The sequence below is a fragment of the Platichthys flesus genome, chromosome 4, assembly GCF_949316205.1.
Source record: "Platichthys flesus chromosome 4, fPlaFle2.1, whole genome shotgun sequence".
In the NCBI taxonomy this organism is placed as follows: domain Eukaryota; kingdom Metazoa; phylum Chordata; class Actinopteri; order Pleuronectiformes; family Pleuronectidae; genus Platichthys; species Platichthys flesus.
The window spans coordinates 2,648,533-2,662,878 of NC_084948.1; the positions used below are offsets into that span (position 1 = coordinate 2,648,533).

Here is a 14,346-nt window from a genome sequence, read left to right on the forward strand (position 1 = left end):
CCTAAAATGGCTGAAAACATTTTTAAGAACTAACATGGAGGAGGCAGGAGCCAATCATCAAGTGGCAATCGAAATGCTTTCGCTTCACTTTTGGGGAGCAGTCAAGTCGTCCATCTTTATACACAGTTACACAAGTATTTAGTCTATCATCCCCCTGGTGGTTCAAAGAGGTAACTAAGCAGCAGGGCCCCCTGTGTAGTGCATAAAAACTGAGACATTTCAGAGTATAATTACTGTTGCCCCTGTTCTTTTCCTGCAACACAATGACAAATGTACCCTTTAAAGGCCAGCACCTAAAATCCCTATCATTTGCAATATAGTGATTGTTAGTAGGCGTGTTATCAACCCCTCAATGTAATGCATTATTTTTTATGGATGCAAAAAAAATTACATACATATTTCTATGTGTCAGTGATGATGCAGAACGGCAATGATTCAGAGGGCTGATTGCATTTCATTCCACACCAAAGCTGCATGAGGAATAGTGCTCTGCTGTGACTTTACATGTGTGAGAAGGTTCTATACCTTCTCTCCATGGAAATGGTGATCACCTTTGCAGTGAGGTGGCTTCTGGTTTTATTCTCCACTGGTGCAGGGAGCTAAAAAGCCTGAGGTGCTCTCTATATACACACACAGGCTAAATTGTAAACATAAAAATATAAAACACACCAGGCCCTCTGCTTTTTGCTGATAATTCATGTAAATAGAGCTACCAAGGTGACCCAGGATCACCTTTCTGACCAAGTCTGTCGTGGTATACGGTAGTCTCAATTTCCAAGGCAAGCCCCACCACCTGAGCCAATTAGGACCTGAGGAGCCGTATCCTTCTATGTTGTCTATCAGGCCAGGGAGGGGTTGCCATTTGCATATAACCTCAGTCTCTTATCCTAATATGCCAGCGCTCTGCATACAAATGGAGGCATTTATTTTCCCGCTCGTGGCCTTCACCCTTCAAATGTTCTCCTGACAGGATGCCCATTGTTCCCAGCTACCGCCGCCTCTGACTCCGTGTTCGGCTCTCTCATTTGGAAAGCATTTAGAGCCTTGGTGTTCCTGCAAACAGACTGCTGTAAAGCACTGTGCGGGAGGCTTAGCCGAGAAAAGTGTTATTCAGTAGTTATGGTCTGACTCCGATATGATTGGTTAGTGGCGAGGTTGGAGGCCTGCGGATCTCAATATTTACAATACTCGCCAAAGAGAAGTGCATTTTGGTGGTGGCCGGTTGTGCAACAGCAAGGGGGGGTTCACGAGGCTGATTTCGCAGCCTTGTAGAAAATCGTCTTGTTCAACAGCTCTGTTTCCTAATTTTTGACGAAATCACAAGGAACACCGTGTACAGACAGAGACACCACAAGTCAGCGAGAGAAATGTTAAGAGATAGCGTGTGCTTCCGTGAGCTGAAGGAATCCAGAGTTAGGAACACATGTACAAGCACAGCGCTCGTATATGGTCCTGCACACATTCCTGCACTGTCATGTGCCTCAGAGCCTACACTCTTACACATATACGCTCATTCCCTCACACTCCTGCCCAGCTGTGTGCTAGGTAGTTGAGGCAGCCTTAACACGGAGGTAATTTACGAGCAGGGTCTTACCATTGCGCCCAGACGGTCACAGAGGTGAAGGGCCGGGTAGGATGAAACTGGATCCATGTAGTAACTCATCACGGACGCCGTGGACAGGAGAAGCAGGGCCTGCTGAAGGAATCAACACACGGTGTCAGAGTGGAGCGAACTATCTATCACACACTGTTTACACTTTGTGTGCAAGTGTGTGGTATACACTGCATGTGTGTCTGGTGGGGGGGTACGTTTATATGTAGGTTTTTTTGAGTGAGGAGAAAGAGAGGAAAAGTGTGAGAAATTTGAGCTGAGTTTCAATAACCTGTAACATCAGCTGCAGAGTTAAGAAGGGAGAAAACTCCCATCAAAGTTTCACGGTTTACAGGAGTTATTTTCTTGTGATTTAGGATTATTTATATGGAAAATTATTTAAACTGAAGCTAATCCATCAATCCAAAGGCTTGTCAACCCAACATTTCCATCACTCCTCACTCACCGTCTCCCTCCCTTCTCCTCATCATGTAGAAAACGGCCTCCTCCTTTAAGCCGCCCACTATGTTCTTCCCACTCCTCCTCCTTCCTCTTCTCCCCCCTCGTTCCTGCCCGCCTACACACTTTACTTATCACTTAACATTGTTTACTCAAGACAGCGTCAACAAAAGAGCCTGGAAACTGAGCTGAAGGATTATATTAGAGGAGGGGTAGTGTATATGGGCAGTGGCAGGTCCCCATCATCCTCTTCCTCACATTCATATGGTAAGCAACGTGGAATATTTAGTTTGAGGCAAGCAGCTGCTGACAGACTGAGGGAGGATGCACCAGTGCTCAATGGTTGCAGATGTTCAGCCGCTCAAAGAGAGTGAGGGGCTCTTGTTTCAGGAATATACCCATACACAACGTGAATAATGTGCAAATCAGCTATATTCATGCACTACCTTTGGGCTTTTACTTTCATATCATTGGTTTTTCGGGGGGTAATAAACAATAAATGATTGCCAAATTAAAAAAGAGTGAGCATTCATATAACCCTAATCATGTATTGGCATTTAAATTATCTAATACATCATATAGGCTGTATAAACATGCATTACATATTTTGAGTGCTCCATTTGGAGGCACTTCCAAGCTCCTAAAGTGTAAACATTAAATACAAATCTTGACGTAAAGCTCCTTATTAATAAAGAGATAAAGCCGTGCGTGTCAGTTCCTCTGGTTTAGACCATTAGAATGATGCCATAAGGTTGCGAGATGAAGCAGGTAGCGAAAGCAGCGCGTCTCAATTTAAAATGGGACGCTGCGCTCTTAACGCGCATTCCTGCCGGGAAGAGGAGAAACTTTGAAGGCAACACTCTCCCCGTCCCTGTGCATCAGAGGAGCACCGATGACAAGCACTTCCTCTGTTCAAACATCAGTGATTTATGCTTCATTGCTGGAACAAATAATATTAATAGTAGTAAGAATAAACTTTAGGCACCTACCGACTGCGGGGTGAGAAGTTTCCCTGTGAAGCGGATGCGCCGGGCAGCTGAGTGTGACAGCTGAGCGGTTGGACTGCACAGAGAGATGCTGTACCTGCTCGCAGCAGCGGAGTCCCACAGAGGAGAGATATTATGCACACTTTTAGTCCCTCCCTCCAGTCGCACGGTGATCCTCTCCAAATCCTGTTTTTCCTTTGGCATGAAGTCTCCCTTGGGATTTTTTACGCACCACTTGTGGTTTGCATGTAGCCACAGTACAGGTGTAGAAAACCATGTGGTGGTCAGCAGGGGGTTTGGTTAGCCATGGAACTTTACTTTACATTTAAAAAGTACATTTTCATCCAATATCATGTATGGGAAGTTTCTTCAATGCATTTTGCAGTGTATCTAGACAAATTAAGCCGGTACTGATGTGACATTTATCATTAGACTCATTCTTAAAATAGGTCAGAACTCTTCTCTCCTTGTTTTGTGTTAATGCAGCTGTTTTGATGCTAAATCTGAATTAAGTTTGTTTATCTGTCAGTCTGTTTTCCTCTTGTCTCAGTCTTACTGGGAAAAATAGCAGGAAAGAGGGAGGAAAACATCACATGATGACAATAGCTGATCTCCCTTTGATGCTGTCATCTAAAAAAAGAAAGAAAAAAGTGCCTGTGTTTTTTTAATGCACCGATATGCCAATTTTGAACATTTGCGCCAGTTACATTTCAATCACTTCCTATTTTAAACATCTCCTTTCTCTATATTGTTGTCCTGGATGATGAACCTCTGAAACCTGGCCCCAAACCAGGCTATAACTAACCATTTGAGGAGCTGTAGCCGTCAAACCAATTCGTCTCAAGGGTTGCCTGATTGCACCTGAGAAGCATGTGAGAATTTATTTGCTGTACATCACTGACTATCACATCATCCCCCTAACTCTCCTATCCCTGAACCCCAACCTGCAGCCAATGCATGTGGGCCGCTGATTAAGGCTGGGACAGAGGCGTTGACCAGTCTTCTGCGAAATGAGAGGATCCCACAGTACAACAGCAAGATCTACATGCACCCGCTCTGATAAGAGTTAGCGATAACCAGGTTCCAGTGTCAAGGTTTATCTGTTTAGCTTATTTATCGCTTAATTTGTTTATTTATTTCCATGCTGAAAGCTCCCAAGCGATCAGCTGCATTGCACCTACTAGCACTGACTCTCACCCCTCTCTCTCTCTCTCTCTCTCTCTCTCTCTCTCTCTCTCTCTCTCTCTCCCTCTCTCTATCAGCTTAACACTCAACACTTGCGAGTCATCTGAAACACCTTGTGGCTCCGTGATAATTCTGTGACCCCAGTGCAGCACTTGTTTGAATTAGAAAGTGCACGGTTCAAACCTCCTGACAGCCCCTGCTCTTAGCAGTAAATCCTAAAAGTCTCTTGGCGAGGAGGTGTGTGTGTGTGTGTGTGTTTAAGTGAAGAGCTGGGGTATGGGAGGGGGGGGGGGGGCAGGTGGGTCAAGTCCAAGGTGAGAGGCGTGAAGAAGTACCATAAGGGGCTCAGTGGCAGGCAGCCTGTATTTTCTCAAGACCTTGCCTGAATCCCCTCTGCGTACCATGGGCCTCAGTGCCCCCTGGGCCGCCGGGGGACACAGATGGGCAACACGTCGAGGGCAAAAGGCAGAGGTATGACTTATTGCCATGTGGAAGAAAAGAGCACGGGGACGCGCCCCTGTGATGAGACCAAATTGAATAAAAGCGAGGATGAATGCGATCCAGATCTTCAGCTGATGCCCAGGCAATGCTGTTTCAATTAGCTGGCTCAGCAGTTCAAAGGCGAGGCCCTTGATTCAATCCGGCTCCGCATGAAGCCACTATCATCACGCTGCCCCCTTTTGCCTTTCACCTCCCCATTACGGTGCCACCTTTTTCCGCTCAGAGCCCCCTTCTCTATGCACGGCCGTGCTCATGTTTTACATTAAACAGATAGTGAACGCCTTGCCATCACCATCAGTAAAACCCATCCATCAAAAGACCTGCCGGGGGGTTTATGGCCCTCACTACCACTCTCCTTGTAAAGTCTTAGTGTTCTTAGGTCCACATCAGCTCTGAATTAAACTGATATGAGTTCGTTTCTACCACAATGATGGTACCACACAAGGAAAAGCTGTATATCCAATGGATGGACGGACGGGTGGATTAATTCATAATCCTCCATAAGTCATTGTTTTTTTTATAGCTTTCACTGTTTAGTGCCACATTCCACATCTTAAACCATGAAGAGTTTGAAATGTTTGCCGTATGATTTTAACCCTCAAACAGAGTTCACATGGCAGGTCCATTGTCTGCTGTAAAAGATACAGTACCTGAAGTCACACAGGGGTCATATTCCTATATTTACCATCTGTTCGGAAGTGACAATCCCACCTTAACCTGCTGAATCCAAACCCCAGTTCATCATTTTACTGGAACATCTCCAAGAAAACACTAAAACGGATATATAAATCTAAGCAACCATTGCTTTAAAGCCGACTAAAACTAGCAAGCCATGCTTGGAGAAGTAAATGCAACGAACCTAATGTTTCAGCTAAGAAAACCAAATGTCTTGTAGATGCAACAGATGTTGTAAGATACTGGACTGTGCTGCAGCTCCTCTGTTGTCTTTGCGACTCCTGATGGATCTCTGTAATCCCAGGGCTTTCTTTTCTTTCTTTAAATCATGACAAACAAACCATACTGCTGTCCGCCTGCACCCTGAGTCTCAATGAGCAGCTTCCAGACGGTGAATCCTTTGGTCTCATTTTCTCATTTTGGATCTTCCAAAGATAGCACTGACAGGTGTTATTAATGGTCTTTTATTAGCATCGTCCTGATAGCTAGAGACTTTTTGGAAGCAAGAGAAAGAGGGGAAGAGCCATGGAGAGGACGAAGAAAAAGACAGATAGAGAGAGAGAGAGAGAATATGGAAGTCCTCCGCCCACCGCTTCTCACAGGAGATCGCCTCTCTCTTTGATAGCCTGCCCGAATCTGTTCCCCCCATAGAAACTGCCCTGCAGATGTTGTTGCTGTGTGCTGACTACAAAGAAGGAGCCCTTTATGAGAAGAACATCTATTTTGGGCCTCTGTGTTTCCGAGCTGTGGCGCTCAGTGAGAGAAGTGCAGGCCTAATCTTTCTGCCACGGAAAACTCTGTTTTATCCCCTGCCCGTGATATTTTTAGATTAAAGCCCATTTCTAAATGAATAAAGTGAGGATGTAATATTTTATGACAGTATCAATATGCCATCACCCTGGTGGGTTTGGGCCTGAGATGGGCTACGTTGCTGTTGGCACAAGTGGAATGATAGTGGGGTGAATATGAGGTAAGTTAAAGGAGTATGGAAAAGTATTTTGTGTCAGGCCCTGACTAGATTCATTTAGAAGTGTTTGTGGTTTCGACTCTCATCCTCACCCACAGAACCATGACATAGTTGCACGGTTGACTGTGAAGAAAAGGTCTTGGGGGCAATATTAGCTCTCGATATTATCTTTAATTAAAGAACCAATCCCTCAGCCAACTTGTCCAAACACTCCTAAATAGGCTCTGTAAATCAGACAAACATCCTCAATATTTGATGCGTCGAGAGTGTGCTCTATAGCCCACAGATGGTTTGTGTTTCTCAAGCGTTTCACGAGGGATGGTATGGGACAGCGATCTTCTGTTCGAGTGTGCCCCTTGACAGAACGAGTTCCTTCACATCACATGCTGAGTCGCTGGATTTCTGCCTAGCACTCTCTCTCTGTGCCTTGTGTGTGGGTTTATCTCTGAGCTGTAAGTGTGTGCATGTACTGTAGTGTCAGTGTTTGTTAGACCATGTCCCCAGAAACGACCTGTTCTGCAATCCAAACCAATGCTGCAAAGGGGGCCAGCACAACACAAATAACAGATCATGGATTTGCATTTATTTTCTTCAAAGGACCAAAGAACAAGCGTCCTTTTCAAAGCTTATACCAGATTTAATCAAAAATAAAGTTAATGTTATTTGGCATAATGACGCCCTTACACTGCTCTTTTGTAAGAACACAAAATAATGTAGTAGGATGAAAGGAAAAGCAAGGAGGGAGGGCAAGAGTGAGAGAATTAGATGCTGAGTCTAACGTGCCCTAGTTGATAAGGTGCTGGCCTGGCGCCAAAACACCCCCCTTCCTCCCAATACACACATGCACATAAACACACTTGCACACACCCAACCCAGTGGCCAGTTTGACCCCCCTACCCTCCACCAAACACACACACAGACACAAACTGCCACCACTCAAGTGGCGTCTCCAGCTCACTATTCCTCTTCATTAGTGTCCCAGAACGAGATGCTTGTCATGTAATTAGCCGAGGAGGTTTTTGAATGCCTTGCTCTCCCTCATTAGAGAAGTGAGAGGAAGGCTGGAAAGAGAGGGGAGAGGTGGAGAGGCAGGCCGGGGAGGCACAGGCGAGGGAGAGCAATCAGTGAGACAGACGGGGTAGAGAGAGAAAGACTGAGGGACAGGGAGAACGTGCCAGGAAAAAAAATAAAGGAAGTGTTGAGGGCAACAAGACAAACAGAAACTTACAAAATGAGGGGAGAGGTTTCTTACTTTAGTGCACCAACCAACTAGGGTCTGTGGATGACAATCACTCGGTCTGGACGAAATTATTACAATTTACCTCAGTCAGCTGGTATTCTCCTTATTAATGATTGAGTGTGCACACTTTATCCCCTTTTATTTCCTTTGCTCAGATTTCCCTGCAGTCATCAGATTTCCATGTGATCTTCCTTAATGACACGCGACATCAGGAGAGCCAAACTGAAAACATTTGTCGTCCTTCTCAACTCTCTGAATTGAGTGAAGGGCCACTCTTCTCTGGAGAGTTACAGCTGATATGCTATTACATGTCTCTTCCCCCATCAATACACCGTTAACTCATGGAACCTGGGATTTTTAGTTGGCTCATCTGGCTCCATCCCATGTGGGAGGTTTCGAAGGGCTGAGTTGAGTCTGACTTCTAACCAGAGTACTTGTTGTGAGAAAGATGTATCATTAGCTCTACTACATCAGCGTTGTGTTCTCACTGATAACAACATTAGTGCCTGTCGGCTCAATTCACTTTACCCAGACGGTGATGAGGTGTGGCTCGGGCGGCAGAGGAGGCCTTATCAGGGTGATGAGAGGGAAGAAGGAGCTGCTTGTGAGTGGCTGGTTTTCAGGGGAGTCTGCGCTGTGTCCTGGAGATGGTCTTATATAATTCACCTCCTGCTTCTCTCATCTATCAACAGACTGGTAGAACAGGGAATATTTGAAAGTGTCATGTGTTTCAGGCTTTGTTGTATCACCCACACAGGTGATAAGTGTTGAGCAACATGCTTGAAAAAAACTAGAAAACATAATTTCCGTATTGCGTCGCTTTCTTAAGACTGCACTGATGCAACAAACCCAACTAATCTGGAGCTTCAACGATGAAGAAATGTGCTACAATTGTTTTCAGCTTAACTCTTTTGCAGCCATGTATTAATCATGTACCTACTGAAAAATAGATATTTTTATCAGCTGTCTGTATAGAGTTTCATTCCACCTGCTATGAATCCAGTTTAGGTTTGGTAGCGGTAGGTGTGCCCTCTCTCAATTGTCAACTCAACAAGATAGATAGATAGATAGATAGATAGATAGATAGATAGATAGATAGATAGATAGATAGATAGATAGATAGATAGATAGTCATGTTGATTCAGAAGGATGGCAACCTGAGCCATCTTCCTGATGGTAAAAGCTTGTTTGTACTGAGAAGGGAATGTGCTTCATCTTTAGCTCTGGCGGACTCAGGTACTAAAACCACAACCAGTCTAAGTTTTGAGATGATTGAATATAATCAGGAATATCCTATTCCATATTTGTCAATAAATCTCCCTATATCCCACACATTTAAGGCAAAGTAAATCATGTGACCTTTAATGGTCTCATTATTTCTTGTCTATGAAAAATGTGGAGTTGTCATAGAGCTCAGATAAAAGCATTGAGTGTAGTGACTATACTGTAACTGCAGTAAATTCTTTGTAATTCACAAGCCTGTCAGCAGGTGACCATCACTATCAGGCTCGGCCACTGCCGGATTTAATCCAGCATACAAGAGAAGAAAAAAACTATTTCCCAACAACTAAGATTGTTTACCAAGTAGAAGTGCTGTGATAAGTGAGCTGACGGGGTGTGGTTGAGGCTCTCTCTCTTCCACTTTCACTCTCCGACTCCCACACTCTCCATCTCTCTCCATCTTTGTCTCCCTCTCACATGCACATGCACTCAGACCCATCTCTCACCACCACTGTCTGGCAGGGTGGTGTTTCTTCGATTCCCTCCAGCTTTTCACTCCTCCGGTCTCAAGGCCTGTTTCCAGCCGCCAGGCGACCCCACTCAACCACACCTCGCTCGCCCCTCACTCCCGCTCCTACCTCTTACTCTGCAGAAAAAGGGGGTTATTTTTAGAGCTCAGTTGATGGTTTAAGGATGTTAAGTCCACATTTGTGCCATGGATTTTCAGCGAGGAAACAGGCTGTTTCTCTTTTAGCCCCCCTAGCTCCCTTTTCATTTCCTTCTCTGCATCCTCTCTTTCCTCCTCAAAAGCCCCTTCTCTGTAACCCCCCCAACCCCCCACCACCACCACCACCACCACCATAACCACCTCACCAACACACTTTCTCTTCCTGCCACGCACTGTAGCTTCACCCTCTCTCTAACTTGTCCACACAAGGCACCATGGCCATACTCTCACCTCCCACCAACACAATCCTCTAATTTTCTCTCTTTTTCGTCTTCGCTCCCTGTTTTCCTAGCTGTGAGCTTTTCTCTTCACCCCCGACTACTCCTACATGCAGTCTGGGCCTGTCATCATACAGACTGCTCGCCCTCTCCGCTGTTTCTATATAGGCAAATTCCATTAGAGCACTTCTCTGCCCTGTGGTACTAAAACCTGTCATGTTTGCAATCACAAAAACGACCAAAAGTGCAAATATAAACTCGTAAATCCTAAAATCCTGAAGCAGCAGTGGTCAGATTGATTAACTATGGTTTTGTGTAGGCCTTTGTATGTATTGACCTTTTCATTTTCAAATATAGGAATTTTAGTTATGGTGAAATTTTACAGAAACTTACAGAGTGTTTATTACAATGCTGAAATTTGTTGTGAAATGTATGTAGTTTGTGTAGCATAAGGGTATATTGTATTTTAGGTTCTCAGCAAAAGCTTGATATAACACACTGCTTCAATCACACTTGTTTCACGGCTCAACTCTGCCCTCTATCACTGGTTTTCTGAAAAGCAGACACACTGTCTTCAACTGTCATTTCTAGCGGTTTCATATCATAAACCCCAACTAAAATTCTACTTGCCTCTGAATAGAAATATTACTTATTTTTTACCTTTGATATTTTGAGATATATTTAATCAGTTTTTCTTGTTTTGACAACTTAAACCACCATCTCGCAAGCTACTTCTTTACACGCTATACCTGACACATAATTCTGTACCCTCAGCTGCTGGAATGCAGTCAGAGAACTGGCATGGCCACCTACCGGCTTCTGTGCGTCTCCAGCAGTCTCAAATAGCCCTCACCATATGTTAACACTTTGCTCCCCAAATACCCATGATGACAGCGTCGCTCTGTCTCTTTAAGACCTGGCGTGGAATGCTGTGGTTTGCCTGGGCGTTTGGGGTAGTGCCCTCATCCACACATAAATACAACCCTAAAAGTGACAGTGACTCACTCTCCTTCTCGCTGTCTCTGTCATCTTTCGTTCGTACTGGAGAGGCCTCCCCGGCCCAGGATGTTTCTTGTGTGTTGTTTTGTGGTGTTGTACTTTCATTCTGTGCTTCTCTCCAGTGTTAAATAAAGAAAAACAATGGCCTCCCCCTCATCTGGCTGGCACTATTCCAAGGCACAGCAGTGTAGGTTCCCTTTTGTTTGTTTGTGCCACAGGTGAAAACAGGGAGGGTGTGGTGGTTGTCTTTGGCCTCAATGACCCCATAACACTTGCACTTTATCACTTTACACTTGCACTTTATCACTTTAATCACTACGTTTACACTTTTAGAGAATCTTATGCTGCTGTATTAAAAAAATTATGTATGTTTACTTAGTATTAGGAAATGTCTTGTGTCTTCTGTTGTGCCTGTGCACTTTGTATGTCTCACTGTGGGAGAGTGGGGAACGTTGTATCGATTCCTTGTATGTTCTGAACATGTTAAGAATTGACAATAAAGCTACTTTAACTTTAACTTTATAAGCCTTATTCTCAAGCTTCTGGGAATTCAAAATAGGAAACGTTTCTTTAAGATGACCTCAAATAACCTGAGGTAATTTGCACACAAACATCATCACTGCTTGTTCATACGTCTCACCGTCTGAACAAAGGGGTACTTTAGTCCTCAATGAGCCACCTCTAGCTTGAGCCAGAGAGCCCTCCAGTGGCAAGAGAAGGCACTGCCTCTTCCTATGAATAGGATCAATAGGCAAGCTCCCTTTATTAGATCCAGATTTGACCGTCTGAAGGCACAGATGAATGATTTTTGTAGTCTGGTGAACAGCCCACATTGAGTTCAGCCTGTCGGACTCGTCTGGGGGGACGTGGGGGAGGAAAGAGAGAGACGCGGGCCTCAAAGTGAAAGCCTTGAGAATGCGGGACAGGGGTAAACCCTAAACCTGAGAGCTCAGCCCAGGCCAGCAGCCTTCCAGGGAACAACACTTTTCTTATTGAGTCAGTGGGCCAGACTCAAATGAGAGGTGACAGCATATTCATTTCACTCAGTGTTTTCTTTAAGGGCTTTTTAAAATGCTGCTGAATGATGAGCGGTCAGTGGATTTATATTTCGGGGGATGATTTAGACCTTCGAAATAGCAACGCTTTCCTCCTGCTCTCACTCGCCCTGCTTTTTCCACAAGAGCAGACATTTTCAGGGGGCTTCATTTCATGCTTGTGTTGTTCACATTTAGGGATGACTCTCCTCCTTGGCAAAAGAGATTGATTAAAAATGTAAAGTGAGCACCTTGGTTTCCCATGCCCTGCAGGGTGTGTCCGCACTTTACAGCTGAACTGACAGAAGATAAGTGGTGGGAAATCCTTGTACAAACCCACAGAGAGTAGAAATTCACAGTATTTTGTGGTATTGTGAATGGTAATTATATGGAGACACAATGTAGGTCCATACAGCAAAGTAGCACAGACACACACTGACCCACAAACACCCCCTTTTCTTTATGGTTAACTGCATACCAGAACTTATTGTATGTTACGACAACATGCATTGTGTCTCGACACCATATGTCCCTCCCCAAACATCCAGTCTCTCAAGCCTTCATCTAAGCATTGTACCCCCAGGGGAGCAAGAATACCAAGACTGAGCGGATAAGGTCATACAGTGGACGTATCAGCGTTTTTTCTCTGGACCTGATAAGTGGCAACACATCAGGAGGCACTGGGAGGTCGTTAATTTATAGGGATGCTATTACCTTCATAAATGCTTGCCTCATAAAATGACTGCCTTGCTTTAATTTAATGCTTCCCCCCTGCTAATTATCACGGCACACACAAGTTGGCTGCTGTCTGCACCGTTGGAGCAATTTTTAAATGGATAGAGAGACCATGAGTTTTTGTAGGAATCTGAATTTTTGTGTTGTATTGTATTAGTGCCTTGATATCAGACTGGCACGACCAGCAAAGCTTCTCAACACTTTCTCAAACTTTTATTTAAAAAAAAAAATCAAGCTTTGAATTTGATTTCACTTTGTTATAAATATGTGTTCACGCAGCACGCATTACTTCCTGCTAAGTCCTAACACCATGGAATTCAACTCCTGAATCTTTCAAACTGTAAGTCAATATGTGTTTGAATGTGAGATCTGAGCTTACGTGCTGCCCATTGCCTTTTGCCTGTCCAACGAGTGCCTTGAAGCTTGCGTGAAAAGATGTGATATTCTGCCCTGCCTCCCATTCCCTGGTGCCACACTGCCATTTTCTCTGTCCCCGAGGAGCCAGAAAAAGGGGCAGGAATGAGCCCAATCTCCATCTCCAGATCATCTCTCGGTAGCCCCTTCAACTAAATAAATAACTCATTACAGTTCAGAGTAAGGAGCTTAATTTACTCGACGCGATGTAATCACAAAAGTCTGAATAGGTTGCCCACATCGTCTCAAATGCAAGAGCTTTTTGGATGGAATCCCAAGAGAAGAAGCTCTGAAGTGTTAACATACCAGTGAGGAAAGACTGGTCCCTGACTGCAAATGGGAAACTGTTGGTGGCCCATTGTGTGACCTCGCTACAGAGAGGGATACTATTCTATTCTCAACCCTATTAAAGAATTCATGCAACAAATAAACATGAGAGACAATTGAGACTGTCGAGGGCCTTGTGCGAGCTCTCCGCAAGAGGCATGATCACCGCACAGCTCAAGGAAAAGCACAAAAACAAGAAGTCTTACGTGGTGCAAGACTTGATGAAACAACCAGGGGACTTGAAGGGTTTGCCAATCTATTTTTCACCTCCTTAAAGAACACAAACGAGGGTGTTGCTACATAGGGCCAAACAATCAGGGTCAAAAAGTTATACAGCAGGACAATCCAACAAACCTCTAACTCTTACATTTGAACGGCTGACTGCAGTTAAACTAACACCAACTACAAATATCAACCTAGGGTAATAAAGTATTATATAGAACAGCAAGTGTCATTTGAAAGCTCTTTATCTAAATATTTGGCTCATTTTTGTATTTGCTGGTGCTGAATCACCAATTGCCCTATAGGTGCAATCTACTTAAAATGAGATTTAACTAATACGATTGAACCTTATGATTTTGGACATCAAGTTTCTAGACAGCTGGATGGGCCATGACTTCATTAATTTCTGTATCGGCATTAACACAAACATTTTATTTCCCTTGCCCTTTTTTGAAAATGCAGTAGCTGGTGTTCAGATGTGTTAGAAAACGTCTCCGTTATCCTGAGAGGAAGGCAACACAGCAGGCGCGTGAATGCCATTTTTTCCGTCACACGGATGATGGGATTTCCGTCCATTGTTTCGTGCTGGGAACACCATTATCAATGTTGTTGTTCTTAATCACTGCATTAGGAAACAGCGCAACAAACAGAGGGTGATGAAAGGCGACCCTTTTACCAGATGACCCCCAACTGTGAACAAATAAAATTGCTCTTACAGGTTGTATTTTGGATTATTTAACATAATGGGGCGTCTTTTGTGGATTTATTAGCCAAAATAAATCAACCTACAGAGTTCACAGTTTGGCATCCTTATTTGATATTACTGGCACTATCACCAGTATTTG

The 14,346-nt window shown here is 44.2% G+C and overlaps 1 protein-coding gene across 1 annotated transcript in view; it reads right to left on the reverse strand.

The window, feature by feature from the left end:
- The window catches only part of ets1 (v-ets avian erythroblastosis virus E26 oncogene homolog 1), a 37,493-nt gene extending 34,348 nt beyond the window's left edge, over nt 1-3,145 (reverse strand). Inside the window, exons 1-2 of the mRNA XM_062386017.1 lie at nt 3,040-3,145; nt 1,595-1,696 (exon numbers count right to left, since the gene is read on the reverse strand). Coding sequence (XP_062242001.1) covers nt 1,595-1,663 — 69 coding nt within the window. The 5' untranslated portion in view covers nt 1,664-1,696; nt 3,040-3,145. The remainder of the gene's footprint in view (nt 1-1,594; nt 1,697-3,039) is intronic.
- Nucleotides 3,146-14,346: the final 11,201 nt, after the last annotated feature.